This window comes from Halichoerus grypus, chromosome 2 (genome assembly GCF_964656455.1).
Source record: "Halichoerus grypus chromosome 2, mHalGry1.hap1.1, whole genome shotgun sequence".
NCBI lineage: Eukaryota > Metazoa > Chordata > Mammalia > Carnivora > Phocidae > Halichoerus > Halichoerus grypus.
The window spans coordinates 162034601-162059300 of record NC_135713.1 but is presented as its reverse complement, the minus strand read 5'-3'; the positions used below and the strand labels follow the sequence as shown (position 1 = coordinate 162059300).

The following is a 24700-nucleotide window of genomic DNA, read 5'->3' as shown; positions in this document are numbered from 1 at the left end:
GACTGACACAACGGACATTTTGTGAGGTGTCACCAAGCAGTGCAGACACGCAGAACCAAAGGTGGGGAGAGGCACACTAGTACCCAAACAACTTCTGGAAGACGGTCACGTACATTCTGCTTAAGCTTTGCTTCCTAGCACTGCCAAACAGGGAGGAAATTGAAGTCCGTGTAGGGAGTGACAGAAATGAAAACAACAGATTGCAAGGATTCCATTTTCATTTCTTGAGAAAGCTGACACAGGGAGGCAAGCGGGTCAAGGGAAAAAGGAGAACAGTCCCAAAGTACCATTTATCTAGCTAGGGCTGCCAGATGATTCTCCAGCACTGCCGGCACTCCTGGCCTGTTCAATCAAGAGAGTTATTCACGACCTCAGGGCTTAAGCTGGCTAAAGTGGTTATCCAGAACATTCTGTTCCTCTAGTCAATGGTCTTACTGTTTTATAAGGATAAACTCGTGTAGCTTAAATATACAAAATAGGAGACAAAACAGGAGAAATACACAAAGCTGTCTGAAGATTTATCACATAATCCAGGCTTTCGGACCGGCTGACAGGGCAGGCAGAGCAGAGCCACCAAGGGCAACTCACGCTCTTCCTCCTCCGAAAGCTGAGGGGCAGCAGCGCCTCCTTGGTGGCCACCCACAGGGGCGTCTGTCCTTGAGACGGGTGGTGAGGAATCCGCTCCTGTTCTATCTGGCCGGAGGGGGAAGAGATCCATGGACTCTTGTCTTTCAGATGTGAAATGGGGCAGCATATAAGCAGAGTGATTTGGAATCTGGGAAATGGCTGACCTAGTATATGATAGAAATATATACACACACACACACAGAGGTTTTGATTTTCTTTCAATTATATTGTCTATTGCCTTCACAGTCTTGGTTTCCGGAAGAAGAGATATGGAATGATCAAGAGGACAGTGTCTTTCTCCAATATTCACATATTGGAGCACGTGCAAGTCACCATCCCAGCCAGCTCTCAAATACTCTTCAAGGACTTTAAAAAAAAAAAAAAGAAAAACTTCTCTCTGAGATCAAGAGAAGTGGCTGCTGACTACCCTATATATAGTAGCTGAGTAAGGTCAGAGGACCGACAGTGGCAAAGGGCCTGGAGGCAGCTGTCCCCACGCAGGTCTGGGTATCTAATGACAGGCCCAGGGTTCACCCGCAGAGACCTCACCTAAAACATCAGAGCGGCGTACAAATGAATCCACGCTTTCCCAGGCTCCCCCCGGCTGACTGCAAGCCACTTCCTCTGCAGACAAGGCCCCATCTGCTCCTTTATGTTCCTCCAACACCCAAGTGCTTCCCAGCCCTGCATGACCACGCTGCTCCCTGTTCTTGGCTTGTCTGCAATGCCCTCCTTGCTGGCCCATGCTTTCCTGTCCCCGGCTGTCTCCCCTGCAGGGGAGACAAGACAGAGTCCTGCAGTCAGAACTGGGGTTTGAATCTAGAAGTCCCAGGGCAAATCTCTGCATCTTAGCTGTGAGCATTCGGTGAGCTCAAGTGCGAGGCAGCACATGCCCCTCCCGGGCCTGGATGGGAACACCCGTTATGGAAATGTCAGTATCCTGAGATAAGTCCTGGCTGCTCTCCATCGGACTGTGAACTCCCTGAGGGAAGGCGCCCTGTCTTTCCTTGGTTTGTCCCAGCACTTGGCCCAGAGCCTCCCAAGTGGGAGACGCTCCATCAGCGCTGGCTGTGCTTCTCCCAACCAAAAGATGCAGCAGGGATGGGTCTACCGCAGTCCTGGGTGCCTCTCCGCCTTCTTCCATGACACCGAGCGCTGCTGTGGTTGGTACGTGTGCAGACGCTGAGGAGGAGGAAGCGACACGTGACATGCCTGCGTTTGCCAAAGTCCGTGTACATGTGTGGAAGCGAAATGACAACAGCTCTGCAAACTCATCTGTGAGGTTGGGGGTGGTGACTGACTCTGGGCCTGTGTCCCAGCATACAACGCCTGGCCCCCAGAGGCTCACCGTGTGCAGCAACTCAGAGGGAACTCCCTGGAAGAACCGAGTATCTGAAGTACCACGTGTTCTGTTCCCGACCCTGCCCAGGCCAACCCCAGGGAGAGGAAGGGGAGGGGAAGGGGACCCCAAGGCCGTGAACTGGGGACGCTCGCTGAAGCCAGGAAAACGCATGCTTCGTCTGGCCCTCACAGACATAACTGTTTTTTAAGTCAGCTGCCGTATCTGACAATTGGAAGCCTTCACATAAAAACCCCAATTTCCACAACTAGCTGGAGCAGAGTAAGGCGGCCCCCTTAGATGAGACACGGAGTCTCCAGTTTGCCAGAGTCTTGCTCATGGCTTTCGCCTCCCAACACTGATGCTGATCAAAGTCAGGGGCCGTTTCTCATCGCACTTAAGCTCTCGCCTTTTGCACGTGGACCAGGGACAGCGACATGCTCTCGTTCCCAAGTCACCGAGCCCGCTTCACTTACTTGCACCCGTGCCGCAGAGGAGCTGCTCCCCTTGCCTCGGGCAGGTGCCCTGCCCCCCGCCCCCCGCCAGCACTGCCCCCAGGACCCACCTCGCCCCAGGCCTGAGGTAGCACCCGTGATGACCACCACGGCGTTCCGCAGGTAGGCGTTCGTGCGCATCCGCTGCAGCAGCTTGAAGAGGCTGAAGACGCCCACACAGCCAAACAGCAGGGGCAGGATGGCCGTGGAGGTAAGAAAGTCCATGAGCCTCACCTTCAGCAGACTCTTCCTGAAGGAACCCAAATCAAATGAAGTTGTGACAAAACAGGAAAACTCAAGGCACTTGCCAGCCCTCCTCCCCCTAGACTGATACAGAGCGCAGATCTCTCTTGGGCGGATTTCAGCTCTGAGCCCAGCAACTATCTTCCTAAGGCCCTGGGCTCCATGCCCACCGCTCAGCACCGTGGACTTGCTTTCTCTCATCTGACCGACACGAGCAGACAGCAAAGCCACAGGCCTTGCGATGCCTCTCAGAGGCGCACAGCGACCCCAGGACAATCTGAAAGAGTCAATCAGCGCGGGACCCAGTTACCCATGAGTGTGACGGGAGGCTGTGGCAATATCCACACTCACCTGATTCTCTTTCCGAAACCTATTTAGGAGGACTTAGGTACACCCATTATCATTCTCAACCCCTATTTGTGAAACTAGAAAACATTTTTAAAAAGGAAAAAGAACACCATACCAATCCTTCTACTCCTCCCTAAGCACATGGATGTTTCTGGGTGGGGTGTGCCCTGGATGGTGTCTGCAATGGCCCACAAATGTCCTCCTGGCCACAGGCCTCACAGACACCCAGAGGGAATTCAGAGCAGAGGGGAGCTGCCTTTTGCCACAGACTCAGGCTGGGAAGCGGGATGCCCTGCCACGCGCTCTGGCGTGTTCTCACTCAGCATTCGCCGGGGAGCCATGGTCGGCCACATGAAATCAGGAGGCTATGGGAGCTTCTCTGCAACACTGGCAGTCAATTCTTAGGATCCGTTCCTTCCATGACTGCCCAAATTTCCTTACTCCTCCAAGCTTCTCTGATTCCTTGTCACTCACCCATGCCCCCGTGCCCAAAGCAAGCTAAGAGAGAAGGGAGACACAGGATTAAAGGAAGCTCAAGGATGAGCCAGTGAGGAGCAGCACTTTGAAAGAAATGCCCTGTAAGGTGTTTGACAAGTGGGCTGAGTCTACTACACAAAAGGCCCGCCACCCATAATCCTCCTCCAGAACTAAGATATTATGAGCATAGTAATCCTGTTTGGAAAGCAAGAGGCTGGAAACCAAGAGCAGAGCTCCTGCAAACCAGCCTAAAGCTTTCAATTCTTCATCAGATTGGGAGTAACTATGTAAAACCCTCACTCACCTGCTGAATGTCCCATGTCCTCAACTCCATATATTTAAAAAAATATTTCTGCTTCCATTCCCAAGGCAACATCAACTCTGTGGGCACCACGAACCCAGGACCCCACTGAAGCCCAACACAGATCCACTGACATGCTGAGCTGCTTTGATCCTGCACCTCAGGGTCAGGGTGAGCTGTCCTGATCTAGGTTACACTGCTTGACTGCAAAAGGTTCTGCTCAGATTTGAACTGCCAACTCAACTACTTTAGTATTTAGTTTATTTTTTCATCTGCCTTTCTAAATATATCCAATTTCTTGGTCACCATAAAAAAATTAACATTCTTAGACAAACATCTGAAAAAATGACTGTTTCCCATCAACCTCCACTTAATCCACTTCTGAAAAGTCCCCAACGACTGTCTGCTAAGTGGTTACATTTCCCTCTCACCCTCCATGGTGCCAAGCCTACGCTCGGATGAGCTGGCAATTAAAGTGGCTTCTAAGGTGCCAAGCTCTTTACCCGGGTACTACTGGCACCACCCCCTGCCCACAACTGGAAGCTGAGGCCAGGTGTTCTAGCCTACAGTCGAGGCCCCTGAGTCCCAGCGGAAATGCTAGAGCCCAAGGACCCTTCGGCACCTGGAAGGACTGAGAACGGCGTAGAGCAGGGACCGGCACCTCTGCAGTTCTGTGGGTCTGCACGTACTGCCTGGGGGCCTTCATAGGGCCCAGCCCCTGAAGACCGCAGGGTGTAGGCATATTTCCTAGGGGTGGGAGGGGTGAATTCGGGGGGGCAGGAATGATTGCCAGTTTGTTAGTGTAGCTTTACCAGAAAATTACAACAAGTGACAGAAACACAGGTAGGCCCCAAGGTAATCATAGCTCAGAACTTTCATGTAACGAACTTGGGGGTAGGGAGCTTTCAACCCAGCAGGATGGCTGTCTAGGACGAGCTTTATCCCACTGCAATCCCTGATCCTTCTACCAGGCAGGTCCCAAGGTGGACCACCCTGCTTCGCTCAAAATTACACGGGACCTGGCCAGTGCTCGGGATGACCAGGGAGTTGAAGAAAGAACTCATGAAGGGACAACAGGCCTCAACCCCTGGGTGGAGGCACAGAGCTCCATTAGGTCAGCTGGGTGGAAACAGCTCTGCACAATCCTCCTCGGCTCCCGGAGACCAGAGCCTTGTGGCTGCCCGTTTCAGACCTTCAGAACTCCACTGAAGGCTACAGGGGTGTCATGTACCAATACGCAGCCCACTGCCCCCCAAAATTCAGAGGTTGCAGAGACCACGTGGAAAACACTAGCTGTGGCAAAGTGATGGCAGTACAGGGGTTACAAGGATGACCCCTCGAGCCAGCCTGGCTGGGGTCGCGTCATGGCTCAGCCACTTACTTACCAGCCTGGGTAAGGGACCTCCCCACTCTGGGCCTCAGTCTCCTCATCTGTAAAATGAGGGTATATGAGTGTCCACCTCACAGGTCTGTTATGAGGTCAGCTGAATTAATGCATGGAAATGTGTGTGCAATCCCTAGAGAAGTGTAAGTGCTCAGTAAATGCAGTTGCCATTGGCATCAAGATGACCCAGAACTAACTAAATTAAGCTCCTGGGCCAGGAATTAGTTTCACGGCAGTCAGATTTCCAAGGTTGTCTGAAAGAGTCCCTGGTTTATGAAAACTGGTTTCTTCCAAATGAAGGAAATTCATTAAACATAGAGCTTGCTGGAGTTAAATTTTTATGCTTTCATAAACCCTTTGGTTTAATGACATTAACAAACAGGAAAAAAGGAACCCCGACTTTGTCAGAAGAAGTCAGGATCCCATATGCCAAGGTGCGTACCAGAAAATGCAGCCACCGTAACAGTCATCGAGGTCAACACAGCAAGGAGAGAGCAGACAAGTGCCCAAATGTCCCTGCTCCCCTTTTTTCACACCCAGAGAGGAGCAGGATGAAAACAAACCCACCTAGCAAGGTTCCCCCCATGAAAACAACGACAGCTGCCAACAAACTGCATTTTCATGCACCGTTTTACAACCCAAGCCAGCAATCTAGGACACGAAGAAAAGAGAGAACTACACACCGTCTTGTACACTTCTGGGATTCCTTGTGCACCTGACACAACATCGCATGCCAGCCTTGGTGTCCTGGCCCTGGGGACCACTTTGCCTGAGGCAAATATGGCACCAGGTTAATGGGATCCATCCTCGGCCCACGGGCCGGCTTTCTGTGGGGAGAGCGCACATCTGCATTCAGTCTGGCAAGTCGTTAACAGAATCAGAATGCAAAGTAAATTAGAAATCAGCACCAATTGTGCCCAGCTAACTCAGGATGATGATGGTGGGAAAAGACATTCCAGAGCAAGCCATTTATTTGAGAGCAATATAGTATTCAGGGTAGGTATTCAGGCCACTTTCCTGACCAGGTGAAGCTGATCATATTGACAATCCCAACTTTCTGGGAGTTTCTCAAAATTCTGAAAGACCGACCCCCTTTGATTGCACTCTGCAGTGCACAGGGCCGTACTGCCGGGCCCCTGGGCTGCTAGGCCCCTCCGGCCTCTAAGTGCTGGCTGGCCCGGGTCAGCTCCTCCGTGTCTCACCGTCAGCAGTGAGGGTGGCCAAGAGAGCAAGACACGAAGGTAACTCAGCCCCAGCGCCTTGCTGTGGTGTCCGGGCGCATGCTCCAAGCAAAGAGAAGCTTCCAAGTGGAAGAAAGGAATTGTGTCCTGACTGGCCACATTTCCAGAGTAGGAAATACATCTCCTATGTAAAACAAGGTCAGAGGGGGTCAGTTTTCTTTGAAAATGGCATAGAAGAAGAACTTTAGTGTGTTTACAAATTTTGCATTTTATACCGAAATGCTTAACTGCTAGTTTCAGACAGAATCGGGAAGGCAAGATTGATGGTATAAAAAGGGAGTGGGGGAAAAAAATCTAGCTCATGATTTCTAGCATTTGGAGATCAGCTCATACATAGAAGGGAGAGCCCAGCATCACTGTGAGCTCCAGTAGAAAGTAGGACAAGTCACAAAGAGAGAGTGAGGTCAGAAAAGGAAGAAGGCGAGATAGCCCCCCTCAAGTAGAAACCACAGATCACACAAGGTCTAGAAATGCGAGTGCACCGCCTAATAGAAAAGTAGGCACTCACAGTCCTGTCTACTCTCTTAATTGACAGGGAAGTGACCTGAAGCATGACCTTACGCTAATAAGCCACATCAACGGGTGTGAAGAAGTTAGAGAGTTCAGGCGTTCACACACTAAGTTCGTCTGCTTGTATTTTCATATACCACAGACTACGGAGCTCTAGACCTAAGTTAAAAGAGGATCAAGGGTAGAAAAGTCCCTTCATGGGTGTTACTTGGGCCTGGACAGCCAGAAAGTTCATGGGGTCTCACTGCGACTTTGAAATTCAGCTATTCCCTTATTCCACTGAGAGGCTTTTAGAACCTCAAAGTGGAAACAAGACTATCTTCAAGAAATCAACTCTGAGCAGAAATGTCACTTTAATGTTATTTTATTCCTCATCCTTTAGCCAGAATTCTGATGGAATCTGTTCCTAAGATTCCTTTTTTTCTCTCAACCAATTATAAAAAAATAAAGTAAATGGAACCATCCGTAAAAACAGGTTGTTGGGAAGTTACTCAGAATCACACACAGAAATTAAACCATTAACAGCCAAACCCGAATATCAACAGAGGGTAGCTGAAAGCCCTCCAAAGTTAAAGAATAAAAATGATTTCAGGCCTGAAAGAAGGATTAGGCATGAAATAATTTGTCATGTTATGCACAAGAAAATCAGGCTAAAGGGCAGAGAGGAGTTCCAACTGGAAGGCAGGTCGCTGAAATCATGCAGCAAGGAGTGGCTTAGTATCACCAAAAGCAGTTAGGATCCCGTTCTCACAAACCTACACCGCTCTTGTATTTCGTAAGTGACGACCAGCACTTAACAGCTGGTCTATTAAAGGTGACATAAGCTATGGGTCATGCTTATGACCCACATCTGAAAAGACGTATCTATTTTCAGAAAGTAAAAGCAGACTAAACCTGCTCTCTTTGGGTCTTAAGCGTATGAGAAGCAGCAGCTAAGGGCCGTCTCTGACTGGAAAGAAAGAACAATATCCTACCTCAGATGACAGCTACTTTGCCAGTGGCGGGTCCCGGTGCCCACGTCTTCTCTGGTCTCTTTACCTGGGGCAGAGTGACTACGGCCAGAGGACACCTTCAGGTCAGCAAGCCCTCCCTGGAGCGCCGGAACAAGCCAGCGAGGAGCGGCCTGGACGGTGTATTTTGGGATGCCAGCCTTAGGGCCCCCGGTTTAAAGGAATACAGGCTGGCATTAGTAAAGATAAAACCAAAAGGAAGGCCCGAGACTGTTTCAGACCGGGCTCCTGAGCGTGCACTCCTGGGAAGAGCAACCACGCTGAAGCAAGCCTGCTCTCCAGTGAGCCGCTGAGCACACAGCAGCCCCAGCCAGGGAGGGCGGGAAGAGAGGGGCCAGCACAGCTCCAGACCCTGCAGGGCAGGCACCTACACAGGAGCGGGGCACCAGAGCCGAATCGTTCAGGACGGGCCAAAGTCCTAGCTCGGCTTCTAAGGACAGCACTTCGGATGTCTACCTAGCAGCCTGCCGCAGAAAAACGATTTTGGTGTCTAACATGCTTTATAAAACGAATTAAGTATTACTGGAGGTTGCAGGAGTGATCTCACCCTCTTTCCTAGAAAACACACAAGAGGCCCTGACCGAAACCAGACAGCACACTCACTGTGCGGGTGAGGCAGAAAAAACACCAACGTGGCACTCGGGGGGCTGGGTTCGAGTCCACCTTGTCGTGTGCTTGCTGTACAACATGCGCAAATTTACTCATGACCTGCAACTATGCGGACGATTATTCCAATAAGACACATAGGAAACACCTTGTACATTTTAACATCCTGAACAAACATGCTCCTGACTCCTAAACTCACGGAGTAAAGGCGGCCCCCAGAGAGGAGCTGGGAAAGGAACTAACCATGGCAGCCAGGCGGGTGGCGTTAAGGGCTGGTCATGTTTCAGTACATTTGGTAAAAAGACCAGACGTATGACTTTATAGCCACACCTCATATATCAAATGCCATCCAGTACCAGACTCGGCTAAGACTGGGATGTAAGGCAATGAATGAAGTAGACATGGTTTCTGACCTCGTGGAGCTCACGGCCTAGATGGGGAGACTGACAATAAACAAAGAAACACAAAAATTAAATGATTAGAATTGTGATAATGAAAGAAACAATCATTGTGTGGTTTTAACACAGTGGTGGCCTGTCTAAAGGATAAGCCTCGCATGAAGCTTTAATTCAAAGTCAAAACAATTCAAACCACTATGCTGGCCACACAACACACAACACACAACACAACCTGGCCCAGGGCAGCTGCTAGTTTCTGACTCCTGAGTTTTACATTATTACCTTAAAAAATTACATATAATAATGAATATGACAGACAAGGTACCCAGCTAAATATAAAGTCAGGAATCCGGTGTGTTTATAATTTTTTTAAGATTTATTTATTTTATATTGAGAGAGAGAGAGAAAGCATGAGCAGGAGGGACAGAGGAAGAGGGAGAGAGAGAATCCCAAGCAGACTCCACACTGAGCACAGAGCCCAAAGTGGGGCTCGATCTCACAACCCTGAGATCACAACCTGAGTTGATACCAAGAGTTGGACACTTAACCAACTGTGCCACCAGGTGCCCCAAGAATCCAGTGTGTTTAAAAGGAGCTGGTAGGACTCAAGCCAGTGTATCTAATAGGAACTGTGCACAGGTATCAGCTTCATAAATAAGAAGAAAACACAGTAAACAATACTGTACTCCAACTTGGGCACAATTACTCACTATATCTGCTATAGTATAAATTCACTCCACAAACATTTACTGAGCACCTACTGTGTGTCAATTGTTCCAGGCTTTGTGGTACAATGAGCAAACGGGAAGTAAATTGTTGTCCTCGTGGAGATGACATATCAATGGGAGAGACAAACAATAAAGAAGATAAGCAAATAAAATGTACATCAAAAGGATTCCAAGACAATGGTGGAATGGGAGGCACCAGGAATCCATCTCCCTACCTACTCAGTAACTGCACTCGCAGAATCTGTCCTGTATAACTGTATATTTTAGAGCTCTGGAGTCTCCTGAAGGCTTGCAAGTTCCCTGAGAAGGCCTAGCTGGCAAGTTGTGGTTAATTTCGGTCAATTTCAGCTGCAAACACAGTAGCCACTACACAACCTCCACCGGAGGGGCATGCAGTTGTGCCTGCCATGCTGCAGCAACTTGCACACAGCTCGCTGGAATGAGGCAAAAAAGACTCTGTCCTCTCAATATCAGGGATTTGTGTCTGACTGCTGATTGCTGCTTCTGATCAGAGCAGTGCAGACAGAGGTGGGCAGCCGTGTGGCTTGTAGCAAGCCTCTTCACCTCCAGATGAGATGCCTGCCAGGGTACCTTCAGGGCTCGCAGCACTTTATCCTCCCTTCATTTCCCTCTTTTTCTCCTTTTAGGAGCCAGTAATTAAAGAGTAGTACATTCAAAAGCAACTGAATACATGGGGAAAATTAGAAAGTGACCATGAATGTCCAGGAAAAGGCACATGCTCAGAAAAGACCTGAGAAGACCTTAATTAAGTTCATAGATCAGACTGATCCTAGGCACAAAGACAGCCTACAAAAATAAATATGCCAATTAATTAGTTAACAAAAAACAGCAAACACTAGGGAATGGAGAAAATCTGATTCCAGAGTTACCATATTATTAGATTAAAATGTCCAGTTTTCAACAAAAAAGTCAAAAGGCATACAAAGAAATAGGAAACCATGGCCCATTCAAAGACACTGTCCCTGTGAAAGAACTACAGATTTGCCTGACAAGGTATTAAAACAACTGTCTAAAGCTGCTCAAAAAACTAAAGAAAGACCTAGAGAAAATCAAGCAAATAATGTATAAAAAGAATGGAAATACCAATAATGAGACAGAAAACCTAAAAAGAAAGCAAAAGGAAACACTGGCGTTGAAAAGAATAACAGAAATGAAAAATTCACTAGGGCGATTCAAAAGCAGATTTGAGCATGCAGATGATAGAATCAGCGAACCTCAAGATAGGGCAATGGAAAGTATTGAATCTAAGAAATGAGGGAAAAAGACTGAATGAAAGTGAACAGAATGTAAGGGACCCACAAGACACATCAAGCCGACCAGCATATATTGTAGGAGCTTCAAAAACAGGAGAGAGACAGAGAGAGGCAGCGAGAGTATTTGAAGAATTAGTGGCTGAAAGCTTCTCAACTTTGCTGAAAGACATGAATATAAATACCCAAAAAAACTCAATGTACTCAGGTAACATGAACTCAGAGACCCATACCAAGACATATTATAATCAAACTTTCTAAAGGCAAATACAGAGAACCTTGAAAGCTGGAAAAGTGACTTGTCACACACGAGAGATCCTCAATAAGATTATCAACACATTTCTCATCACATATAAGGCAGTGGACAATATATTCAAAGTGCTAAAAGAAAAAACTGTCAACCAAAAATCTTGTATCTGGCAAAACTGTCCTTCAAAAGTGAGGGAAAAATTAAGACATTCCCAGATAAACAAAAGCTGAGATAGTTATCACTACATCTGCTCTGCAAGAAATGTCATGGGAGTCCTACAAGGTGAAATGAAAAGACACTAGACAGTACCTCCAAGCCATGTGGAGAAATAAAGATTTCAATAAAGGTAAATACACGCAAAAATATAAATACTAGAATTATGATAACAACAGTTTGTAACTCCACTTTCTGTTTTCTACATATTTAAAAGACTAACACATTTTTAAAAAACAATTTTTAGTTTAAAAGCTAATATTATTGTAACTTTGGTCTGTAACTCCAAATCTTGTTTCCTACATAATTTTTTTTTTTAAGATTTTATTTATTTGACAGAGAGAGACAGCGAGAGAAGGTACACAAGCAGGGGGAGTGGGAGAGGGAGAAGCAGACTCCCTGCTGAGCAGGGAGCCCGACGTGGGACTCGATCCCAGGACCCCAGGATCATGACCTGAGCCGAAGGCAGACGCCTAACGACTGAGCCACCCAGGCGCCCTACATAATTTTTTTTTTAAGATTTTATTTATTTATTTGAGAGAGAGTGTGAGTGCACAAGTGGGGGGGAGAAGCAGAGGGAGAAGCAGGCTCCCCACTGAGCAGGGAGCCCAACATAGGGCTTGATCCCAGGACCCTGAGATCATGACCCGAGCAGAAGGCAGACACTTAGCCAACTAAGCCACCCACAGACCGCATTTCCCACAATTTAGGCAACTAATGCATTTAAAATTATTATTAGTTTAGCCTTTGGGGCACACAATGTATAAAGATGTAATTTTGTGACATCAGCAACCAAAGGCAGACAGAGCTGTAAAAGGAGACAGAGCTGTAAAAGGAGAATTTTTGTCTGTTATTGAAGTTAAGTTAGTATAAAATCAAATTACAATGTTATAACATTAGGATGTTAAACAATCCTGATGGTAACCACAAAGAAAATAACTATAGAACATACACAAAAGGAAATGAAAAGAGAATCAAAACATTTCACTACAAAAAAATCAACTAAATGTAAAAGAAGACAATAATAAAGGAAATGGGTGGGAAGCCGAGAACAAATAGCACAACTGTAGAAGTCAGTCCTTCCTTTCCTGTAATTACTTTAAACATAAATGGATTAAACTCTCCAAAGGACAGAATTTGGCAGAATAGATAAAATCACATCATCAACTATATGCTGCCTACAAGAGACTCACTTGAGATCCAAAGACACAAACAGGCTGAAAGTGAAAGGATGGAAAAAGATACTCCATGCAAACAGTAAGAGAGAGCAGGGGCAGCTACACTAGTATCAGACAAAATGGACTTTAAATATATGAAGTAACAACTGACAGATTTGAAGGCAAAACAGTCCTATAAGAGTAGTTGGAGACTTCAATATCCCACTCATAAAAGAACAACCAAAATAAGGAAATAAAGGACTTAACACAATAAGCCAACTAGGTCTAAGAGACATATAAAACACTATCCAACAACAATAGCATACACATTGTTCTGAAGTACACATGGGGCAATTTCCAGGATATACATATGTTAGGCCACAAATTCTCAAATTAGTCTCAATATTTAAAAGACAGATATCATATAAAGTACCTTCTGTGACCACAATAGGACATAGTTGAAAATCAATAACAAGAGATATTAGAAAATAGAGATAAATAAAAACAAAAATATAATACACCAAACTTATGATATATAACAAAAAGAGTGCTAAAAGGGAAATTCATAGCTATAAATATGTATATTATAAAACAAGAAAGATCTCAATGATCTAATTCCACAATTAAAAAAACTAGAAAAAGAACAAACTAAAGTCAAAGCTAGCAGCGGGACGCCTGGGTGGCTCAGTCAGTTATGTGCCTGCCTTCAGCTCAGGTCATGATCCCAGGGTCCTGGGATCGAGTCCCGCATCGGATGCCTTGCTCGGCAGCGAGCCTGCTTCTCCCTCTGCCTGTCGCTTCCCCTGCTTGTGCTCTCTCTCTCTCTGGCAAATAAATAAGTAAAATCTATTTTAAAAAAAGATTAGAGCAGAGATAAATGAAACAGAATAGAAAATAGAAATCAATGAAACCAAAAGTTGATGCTTTGAAAAGGTCAACAAAATTGACAAACCTTTAGCTAGATGGACTAAAAAAAAGAGAGAGAAAAATAGACTCAAATTACTAAGCTCAGAAGAGAAAGTGAGGACATTACTACTGATTCTACAGAAATAAAAAGGATTACGAGAGTACTATGAACATTATACACCAACAAATTGGATAACCTAGATGAAATCGACATATTCCTAGAAACACAAAACCTACCAAAATTAATCACTAAGAAATAGAACATCTGAACAGACCAATAACTACTAAAGAGACTGAAACCATAATAAAAAATGTCAACAAAGAAAAAGCCACCTGGGTGGCTCAGTCAGTTGAGCATCCAACTCTTGATTTTGGCTCAGGTCATGATCTCATGGTCATGAGATCACGGCGCATGTCAGGTTCCACATTCAGTGTAGAGCCTGCTTAAGATTCTCTCTCTCCCTTTACCTCTCCCTGCTGCTTGTGCATGCCCCCCCCCCAAAAAAAAGAAAAAGAAAAAAGTCCCAGATCCAATGGCTTTACTGGTGAATCCTACCAAACATTTAAAGAACTAATGCCACTCCTTCTTTTTTTTTTTTTTTTTAAATATTTTATTTATTTATTTGACAGAGAGAGACACAGCGAGAGAGGGAACACAAGCAGGGAGAGTGGGAGAGGGAGAAGCAGGCTTCCCGCGGAGCAGGGAGCCCGATGCAGGGCTCGATCCCAGGACCCTGGGATCATGACCTGAGCTGAAGGCAGACGCTTAACGACTGAGCCACCCAGGTGCCCCCTAATGCCACTCCTTCTTAAACTTTTCCAAAAAATTATAGAGACTACTTCCTAACTCATCAAGGAGATCAGCACTACCCTGATACCAAGAAAAACAACAAAAGAACAACTACAGACCAACACCCCTTTTGAAAACTGATGCAAAAATCCTCAACAAAATAACAAACTGAACTCAGCAGCATATTTAAAAAAATGACCAAATGGGATATGTCCCTAAAATGCCAAGAATGGTTCAACATATTAAAATTGATCAACGTAATATGCCACATCAACTAGAGGAATAAAACCACATAACCATCTCAATTGACACAGAAAAGCACTTGACAAAATTTAACACCCTTTCATGATGAATACACTCAACAAAATAGGAATAGAAGGAAACTACCTCAAATTAATAAAAACTATATATGAAAAACCCACAATGAACATCATATTCAATGGTAAAAGACTGTAAGCTTTTCCTCTAGGATCAAGAACAAAGCATGGATGCCCACTTCACCACATAGTATTGGAATGAGGCAAGAAATAAAAGGCATCTAAATTGGAAAGAAGTAAGTAAAATTATCTCCATTTGCAGATGATATGATCTTATACATAGGAAACCCTAAAGACTACACAAAAAGGTGTGAGAATAAATAAATACAGCAAAGTAGCAAAATACAAAGTCCACACACAAAAGTCAGTTGGTATTTCTATGTGCAAACAATGACCAATCTGAGAAGGAAATTACAAAAACAATTCCACTTACAATACAGCTGAAAAAAATTAAATACTTAATAACTTAACCAAGGAGGTAAAGACTTGTAAAATGAAAACTACAAAATACTCCTGAAAGAAATTAAACAAGACATAAGTAAACGGAAACACATCCCATATTCATGGAGTGGAACACTTAATATTATTAAAATGTCAATAGTACCCAAAGTGCTCTACAGATTCAATTCAATCCCTATCAAAATCCCAGAGACATTTTGCAGAAACAGAAAAACTCATCCTAAAATTCATATGGAATCTCAAATGTCTCCAAATAGCCAAAACAACCTTGAAAAGAACAAAGCTGGAAGACTCCTATTTCCCAATTTTGAAACTTACTCCAAAGCTACAGTAATCAAAACAGTGTGTTTTGGCATAAAGATAGACATATAGACCAGTGGAACACAACAGTAAGTCCAGAAATAAACCCTTCTATATATGGTCAAATGATTTCTGACAAGGGAACCAAGATCATTCAATGGGAGAAAGGACAGTCTTTTCAACAGATGGTCCTGGATATCCACAGGCAAAACAACAAAGCTGGACCCTTACCTTATTCAAAAGAACTCAAAATGAGTCAAGGACCTAATTCTAAGACCTAAAACAATAAAACTCTTTGAAAAAAAACACAGGGCAAAAGCTTCACAACATTGGATTTAGCAACGATTTCTATGATATGACTCCAAAGGCACAGACAACAAAAGAAAAGCTAGACAAACAACTTCATGAAAATTTTAAGAATTTGAGCATTAAAGGAAACTATCCACAGAATAAAAAGGCAACTTACAGAATAGGAGAAACTATTTTCAAATTATATATCTAATAAGGGATCAATATCCAGAATATATAGAAAACTCATAGAACTCAAAAACAAAACAAAACAAAAACAAACAACCTGACTCAAAAATGGGCAAAGGACTTGAATAGACATTTCTCAATAGGAGGTATACAAATGGCCAATAAGTACATGAAAAGATGCTCAAGATTACTACCTACTAGTGAAATGCAAATGAAAACTATGAGATACTACTTCACATCCTTTAGGATGACTACTACCACAAAAGCAAAAAATAACAAGTGTTTGGGAGGATGTAGAGAAGTTGAAAGCCTTGTGCACTGTGGGTGGGAATGTAAAATAGTAGAGATGCTGAAAAAACAGTATAAAAGTTCCTCAAAAAATTAAAAATAGAATTACCATACAATCTAGCAATTTCACTTCTGGATGTATACTCCAAAAAATGGAAAACAGGGTCTCAAAGAGATATGTGCACACTCATGCTCATAGAAGCATTATTCACCATAGATAAACATGGAAGCAACCAAAGTGTCCATCAACCAATGAACGATAAGCAAAATATAGTATATATACAAAGGAATATTATTCAGCCTTAAAAAGGAAGGAAATTCTGCAATATGCTACAACATGGATGAACCTTGCAGACATTATGGGTAAGTGAAATAAGCCAGTCACAAGAGGACAAGTACTTTATGATTCCACTTTATAAGATACTTAGAGCAGTCAAATACTTAGAGATAAAAAGTAGAATTGCAGGGGCACCTGGGTGGCTCAGTTGGTTAAGCAACTGCCTTCGGCTCAGGTCATGATCCTGGAGTCCCGGGATCGAGTCCCGCGTCGGGCTCCTTGCTCAGCGAGGAGTCTGCTTCTCCCTCTGACCCTCCCCCCTTCATGCTCTCTCTCTCAAATAAATAAATAAAATCTAAAAAAAAAAAAAAAGTAGAATTGCAGTTGCCAGGGGCTGGGGTGGGAGCAGGAAGGGATAGGAGTTATATTTTAATGGGTACAGAGTTCCAGTTTTGCAAGATAAAGAGTTTTGGAGATGGATGGTAGTGATGGAGGCACAACACTACGAATATATCTAATACCACTGAGCTGTATACTTAAAAATGGTTAAATGGTAAACTTTGTGGGGCACCTGGCTGGCTCAGTCAGTGAAGCATGTGACTCTTGATCTCAGGGTTTTGAGTTCAAGCCCCATGTTGGGTGTAGAGATTACTTAAAAATAAAATCTTAAAAAAAAAAAAGATGGTAAACCTTATTGTGTGTATTTTATCACAAAAAGAAAAAATAAGTATGTCATTCACAAAGGATTAAACACTAAATGCTGCCCAATTTCACGTAGGCTCATGGTTGAAATCAGATTATCTGAAATTCTAACAAATGACTGTCTTAGTTTCCTCATGGATTTAGATAAATCATCTGCCCCTGTTCACTGTCTCTGTTAGACAATCTGCCTTACTGTAATTCGTTTAGGATGATGCTTCACCCTGAATTCCAAGTTATTTTTAGAACTGAAAAACATTATTGTGAAATTTAACTAGGAAATGCCCTTTATTCTGAAGCAGTTTTTACAATGCTTGTATTTAAAATTTGTAGTGCACTGACTTTTATGCCAGAAAACATAAAGGAAGGAATTTCACAAACTGAAAAGGCAAAAGCAGAAGGAAAGCAGAATAACCTGAGAGGGGTTTTCCATAGCCAACTTCTAAGCTTTCATTTAAAAATAGCCTGGCGAGTGCCTGATCACTTTATTTTCAGTGTCCTAGCAAATTGCTCCCCGAGACATAGCTATGTCTCCTCAGGACAGGCCCATGGTAGGGAGTCAAAAAATTTTATTTCAACCACTCTTAGATTTCCCACTTTTCCCCAAACATATTTTTCCTCTTATTTCTCTCTCAGAGCCTTTCAGGCTTAAAAAATATATATTTGGCAAATTCCAGAATCTATATTAAAAGGAAAAACACTTGCAATTGAAAACATCTTTTATACATTCACTGTATTTGTTGTCAGTGTGTAACAGTATAAGGGCTATCTTTTACACTGCAATAAAATATACACTGTTACACAATGAAGCTTTTTTTTCCTGGTGATATAAAAGTTAATAAGCTTAACCACAGAATGAGGTAAAAGCAAACAAATTTTAGAGGCAATTTTAGGAGTCAAGAAATGAAAGATTAAAGTCTCTTTCCTTCCACGGCAAAATGCTGATGGCGGTTGAGGTTGGGTACAGGGTACACAGGGGTTCACTGTATTATTCAAGTTTTGTGTATCTTTGAGCATTTCCATAATTTCTACTTCACTCTCAACTTTGCTAAAAATGGAGTTAGAAAAGTAAACAATTAGCTACACTGAAAGTATCAACTTTGTAAAATAAAATTAGCTAATAAATACCACCAACTAGAACACCAAAAAGGACAAACTGACCAATGTTAAGTTACAGTGGCACCTATGTGGGGCAGCATGGTGGGTGGGGTCTTGATTTGGACCTTTCCTGGGACTTGAGACCAGGTGACTACAGAGTAAATCATCAGACTTTTCCAGGCTTCCCCTCCTGATGTATTTTCCAAACAAGCTGGCTCCAAGCCGCATTACTCATCCTCGTCTAATCACTACCTACATTAGAAGCACCTGTTAAAATCCAGCTCCAGGGCCCCACCCAGTAAAGACCTTTGAAATCAGTAATACCAGAAAAGGTGAGACCTAGGAATCTGGACTCTTGATGCCCCCCTCCAATGATTTTCTAAAAATATTTTATTTATTTATTTGACAGAGAGAGCAAGAGAGCACAAGCAGGGGGAACAGCAGAGGGAGAGGGAGAGGCAGGCTCCCCACCAAGCAGGGAGCCCAATGCAGGGCTCGATCCCAGGACCCTGGGATCATGACCTGAGCCGAAGGCAGATGCTTAACCATCTGAGCCACCCAGGAGCCCCTCCTCCGATGATTTTAATAGATACTAAAGTTAGAAGCCCCTGAAGATCTCTGTAATTGTCTATCAACAAAGATGTGCCACTCTGAGGGTAACAAGGGCTATCTGCCAACTTCCATTCACAGGGTCAGGGGTAACTCCTTTTTTTCTAGATTCCATCAACAAGAGTCCAGAAGAGGCCCTCCACCCCCACCCCTACCCCAATGCCCAACCCCGCCACCCCCATCTGCCCGGAAACCACTGGGACCAATCTCATCATAATTTTTATCTGTTTACATCAGTCACCACAGGAAGTCCAGGTCTCTTGAGACATCCCCGGGCTCCTACAGCACTCTGCGCACTCCCTTTTCTGACCCCACCTCCCACCCTTCCCCATATTAACCCGTGGTTCTCTTGTAAAATAAAATTAGCTAATAAATAAATAAATAAATGATTTGCTCATCAGCAAAATCATGCATCTTCAACTCAAATCTTCTACTCTGGACAGCCCCTTCACCTTCCTGTTCCAACGATGTCTGGCTCCTCCTGAGGACAGATTCCCCTGCAGACCTCTGCAGTGGTGGCTGTTTTCTCCCCCATACCCCTCACAAACTCGCTCAAAGGTACGGTGGAGCCGTCTTTGCTCCTCACTATTCCTCCCTTTCTCCCTAAAACTGCCCAGCTGTGCCTCTTCCTTGTCAGAAGATGTCACACACTGCATTATAAGCACCTGCTTTCCTCTTGGTCACCACCACCCCCACACCCCAGCATTACTTAAAAAGATTTTTAGCTACTCACTGTTACTCTCTCCAGCACATTTCCTGTCATCAGAATTCTTAGAGATTTTATATACACATGGGTGCTCCTACCTATGCCTTAGTTCTGTGACCTGTCCTCCATTATCTTGTCCTCCACCACTTTGGCCACTCCCCTAGTCAAACAGCAGCCCTTTATAATCTTCACTTCAAACACCCCGTTCTGGCTATTCTTTCTCCTTTGTGAATTTATTATCATACAGATTACATCTAAACATGTCAACCCAACAGTGTTAATAATTATTACTGCTTTAATACGATCTTACGACTTTTACAAAAATTAAGAGAAAACATATTTACAGTCTTTTATAACTACCCACAAGTTAATCATTTCCAGGGCTCTTTATTTCCACCTGCAGATACAACATATAGTCTGGAGTCATTTCCTTTTGGCCTAAAGGATCCCTTAGTATTTCTTGAAAGATAAGCCTGTAATCAAGAGATTACCTCTTTGCTTACGTGAGAATATATTTTACTTTCATTTTTAAAGGATGGTTTTAGATATAAAATTTAATATAGAATTTGGTGTTGACAGTTTTTTCGTTGAACATTGGAACTGCACTGTTCTGTGACAAGCATTCTTTTTTTCAATTATTAATACACTTTATTTTTTAGAGCTATTTTAGATTCACAGCAAAATTGAGCAGAAAGTACAGTTCTCTTATATCCCTTCTCCTTACAGGTGCACAACCCCCCGCACTATCACCATCCCCCATCATGGTGGTAAATGTTACAACTGATGAACCTGTGTTGACTCTTCATTTATGTTATGGTTTACTGATGGTGCACATTCCATGGGTTTTGAAAAATGTATAATGACATATGCCCACCACTGTAGTATCATATAGAATAGTTTCACTGCCTTAAGTATTCTCTGGGCCTGTTGATTCATCCCTTCCTCCCCCCCCACCCCAACTCCTGGCAACCACAGATATTTCTACTGTCTCCATAGTTTTGCCTTTTCCAGAATGTCAGATAGTTGGAAGCACACGGTATGCAACCATTTCAGAGTGGCTTCTTTCACTTAGTAATATGCATTTAAGGTTCCTCCATGTCTCCTCATGGTTTCATAGCTCATTTCCTTTGCACATTGAATAACATTTTCTTGTACCACAAAAAAAAATACATAATATTCCTGGATGTACCATAGTTTATTTGCCTACTGAAGGACATCTTGGTTGCTTGCAGGTAGTGGCAATTGTGAATAAATAAGCTAAAAACACCCATCTGCAGGTTTTTGTGTGGACATAAAAGTTCTCTATTTGGGTAAATACCAAGGAGTGCAATTGCTGGGTCATACGGTAAAAGTATGTTTAATTTTGTAAGAAACTGCCAAACTGTCTTCCAAAGCGGCTGTGACATTTTGCATTCCTACCAGCAATAAGTGAGAGTTCTTGGTGCTACACATCCTTGCCAGCATTTGGTGGTGTCAGTGTTCTGGACGTTGGCCATTCTAATAGGTGTGTGTTGATATCTCACTGTTGTTTTAATTTGCCATTCTCCAGAGACACAGGATGTTGAACATCTTTTCATGTTTACTTACCATCTGCATATCTTCTTTGCTAAGGTGTCTGTCAGTCTTTTGCTCCAATTTTCAGCTGTTCATTTTCCTACTATTGAGTTTTAAATTAAGAGTTCTTTGTATATTTTGGATAGCAGTGTTTGATCAGACACGTCTTTTACAAATATTTTCTCCCAGTCTGTGGCTTGTCTTCTCATTTTCTTGATAGTTTTTTTCCAGAGCAGAAGTTTTTAATTCTAATGAAGTCTAGGTTATCAAGTATTTCTTTCATGGATCATGTCTTTGGTGTTGTATCTAAAAAGGCATCAGTATACCCCAAATTACCAAGGTTTTCTCCAATATTATATTCTTGTTTTATAGCTTCGTGTTTTACATTTAAGTCTGTGATCCAGTCTGAGTTAATTTTTGTAAAGGGTGTAAGATCTGTGTCTAGCTTCATTTTTGGGGCATGTGGGTATACAGTTGTTCCAGCATCATTTGTTGAAAGAACTATCTTTGCTCCATTATATTGCCTTTGCTCCTTTGTCAACGATCAACTGACTAGAGCTTTGTGGGTCTATTTCTGGGCTCCCTATTCTGTTCCATTGATCTGTTTGTCTGTTCTTCCACAAATACCATATTGTCTTGATTAGTGTAGCTTTACAGTCAGTCTTGAAGTTGCATCTTCCAACTTTGTTCTTCAATTATCAAGTCAGCTATTCTGGGTCTTTTGCCTCTCCACATAAATTTTAGAACCAGTTTGTCAATATCCACAAAACTTGCTGAGATTTTTATTGAGATTATGTTGAAATCATAGATCAAGCTGAGGACTGACATCTTGACAATATTGAGTCATTCTATCCGTGAACATGGAATATCTCACTATTTAGTTCTTTTATTTCATATATTAGAGTTTTGTAGTTTTCCTCATATACATCTTGTACATATTTTATTAGACTTATACTTAAGTACTTCATTTTTGTTGGGGGGGGATGCTAACAGAAATAATACTGTCTTTAATTTCAAATTCCACTTGTTCATTGCTGGCATATAGGAAAATGATTGACTTTTATATACTAACTTTGTATCCTATACCCTAGCTATAATTGCTTATTAATTCCAGGAGATTTTTTGCTAATTCTTTTGGGTTTTCCACATAGACAATCATGTCATCTGCAAAAAAAAGACAGTTTTGTTTCTTCCTTCCCAAACGGTATACTTTTTGCTTCCCTTTCTCATTACATTAGTTAGGACTTCCAGTACTCTGTTGAAAAGCAGTGGTGAGAAAAGCATTGCCTTTTACCTAATCTCAGTAGGGAAGCTTTGAGTTTCTCACTATTAAGTAGGTTGATGTTGGCTGTAGGTTTATTATAAATGTTCTTTTTCAAGTTGAGGAAGTTCTCTTCTATTACCAGTTTGCTGAGAGTTGGGGTTTTTTGTTGTTGTTGTTGTTTTTAATCATGAATGGGTACTGGATTTGGTCAACTGCTTTTTCTGCATCCATTGATATGGTCACATAATTTTTCTTCTTTAGTATGTTAATGTGATGGGTCATATTGATTTTTGAATGTTCAACCAGCCTTACGTGCTGAGATAAATTCCACTTGGTCATGGTGTATAATTCAATTTATACAATGCTTGATTCGATTTGGTAATATTTTGTTGAGGAATTTTGCATATATGTTCATGAGAGATATGGGTCTGTAGTTTTATTTTCTTGTAATCTCTTTGTCCAGTTTCGGTATCGGGGGAATATTGGCCTCACAGAATAAGTAAGGAAGCATTCCCTCTACTTCCATCTTCTGGAAGAGATTATAGAAAATTGGCATATTTTCTTACTTAAATGTTTAGCAGAATTCACCAGTGAACTCATTCAGGTCTGGTGCTTTCTAATTTGGAACATTAATTATTAATCCCATTTCTTTCACAGATATAGGCCTATTCAGATTGTCTATTTCCTCTTGTATGAATTTGACACATTGTGTCTTTCAAATAATTGGTCAATTTCATCTAGGTTATCAAATTTGTGGGCACAGAATTGTTCATATTCCTTTAGTATCATGTCCATGGGATCTGTAGTGATGTCTCCTCTTTCTCTTTTGATATTAGCAATGTCTTTTTTTTTCCTTTTCTTAGTTAGCCTGGCTAGAGGCTTATCAATTTTATTGATCTCTTCAAAAAAATCAGCTTTTGGTTTTGATTTTACCGATTCTTATTTTTCAATTTCATTGATTTCTACTCCAATTATCATTATTATTCTGCTTACTTTTGATTTCATTTGTTCTTTTTCCTAAGGTAGAAGCTTAAATTACTAATTTGGGATTTTTCTTTTTTTTCTAATATATGCATTTGATGCTATAAATTTCTAAGCATAGTTTTCACTACATTCCACACATTCTGATAAATTGGATTTTCATTTCCATTTAGTTCAAAATATTTTTAGGGCGCCTGGGTGGCTCAGTTGGTTAAGCGACTGCCTTCGGCTCAGGTCATGATCCTGGAGTCCCTGGATCGAGTCCCGCATCGGGCTCCCTGCTCGGCAGGGAGTCTGCTTCTCCCTCTGACCCTCCCCCCTCTCATGTACTCGCTCTCTCTCATTCTCTCTCTCTCAAATAAATAAATAAAATCTTTAAAAAAAAAAACAAAACAAAACAAAATATTTTTAAATTTCAGATTTCTTCTTTGACCCCCGTGTTATTTAGAAGTGTGTTGTTTAATCTTCCACGTATTTTAGGCCATTTTCCAACTACCTTTCTGTTACTGACTTCTACTTTAATTCCAATGTGGCCCAAAAGCAGACAATATATGATTTCAATTCTTTTAAGTTTATTGTGTTTTATGGCCCAGAATATGATCTATCTTGGTGAATGTTCCATGTGAACTTGAGAATAATTTGTAATCTGCTATTGTTGGATGAAATATTCTATAGATGTTAATTATATCCAGTTGATTGATGGTGCTGTTAACTTCAAATATGTTCTTACCGATTTTCTACCTGGTGAATTATGTTCATTTCTGACAGAGAGGTATTAAGTCTCCAATTACAATAGTGGATTCATCTATTTGTCTTAGTGATTCTACCAGTTTTTGCCACATGTACCCTGACACACTGTAGTTAGGTGCATACACATTAAGGAATGTTATGTCTTTTGGGAGTATTTTTTACTCCCCTTATCATTATGTAATGCCCCTCTTTATTCCTGATCACTGTCCTTACCCTGAGGTCTGCTCTAAAATTAATATAGCTACTCCTGCTTTCTTTTCATTAGTGCTGGCATGATATATCTTTCTCCACCCCTTTATTTTAATCTATATGTCTTTATATTTAAAATAGGTTTCTTGTAGACAACATATTGTTGGGTCTTGTTTTTTGATCCACTCTGAAAATTTCTTATAATTGGTATATATAGGCCACTGACCTTTAGAGTGATTATTTATATACTTAGATTAATATCTACCATATTTGTTAGTTTTCTCTTTGTTGTCATCATTCTTTGCTCCTATTTTTGTCTTCCACACTTTTTCTACCTTCTGGAGTTGAACTGAGCATTTATATGATTCCATTTTCTCTTCCTTAGAATATCAATTATATTTCTTTTTAAACTTTTTTTAGTGGTTGCCTTACAGAATGC

General features: G+C 42.3%; 1 protein-coding gene across 2 annotated transcripts in view; it reads right to left on the bottom strand.

Annotated features, from left to right (window-relative positions):
* DHRS7B (dehydrogenase/reductase 7B) overlaps positions 1 to 24700 on the bottom strand; it is a 59639-nt gene that overhangs the window by 17953 nt on the left and 16986 nt on the right. The window contains exons 1-2 of one of the 2 annotated variants that reach the window (XM_078068018.1): positions 19551 to 19571; positions 2532 to 2710 (exon numbers count right to left, since the gene is read on the bottom strand). In XM_078068018.1, coding sequence (XP_077924144.1) covers positions 2532 to 2685 — 154 coding nt within the window. In that variant the 5' untranslated portion in view covers positions 2686 to 2710; positions 19551 to 19571. Of the gene's footprint in view, positions 1 to 2531; positions 2711 to 19550; positions 19572 to 24700 lie in introns of those variants that run through there. The other variant, XM_036101866.2, reaches the window with a different exon arrangement.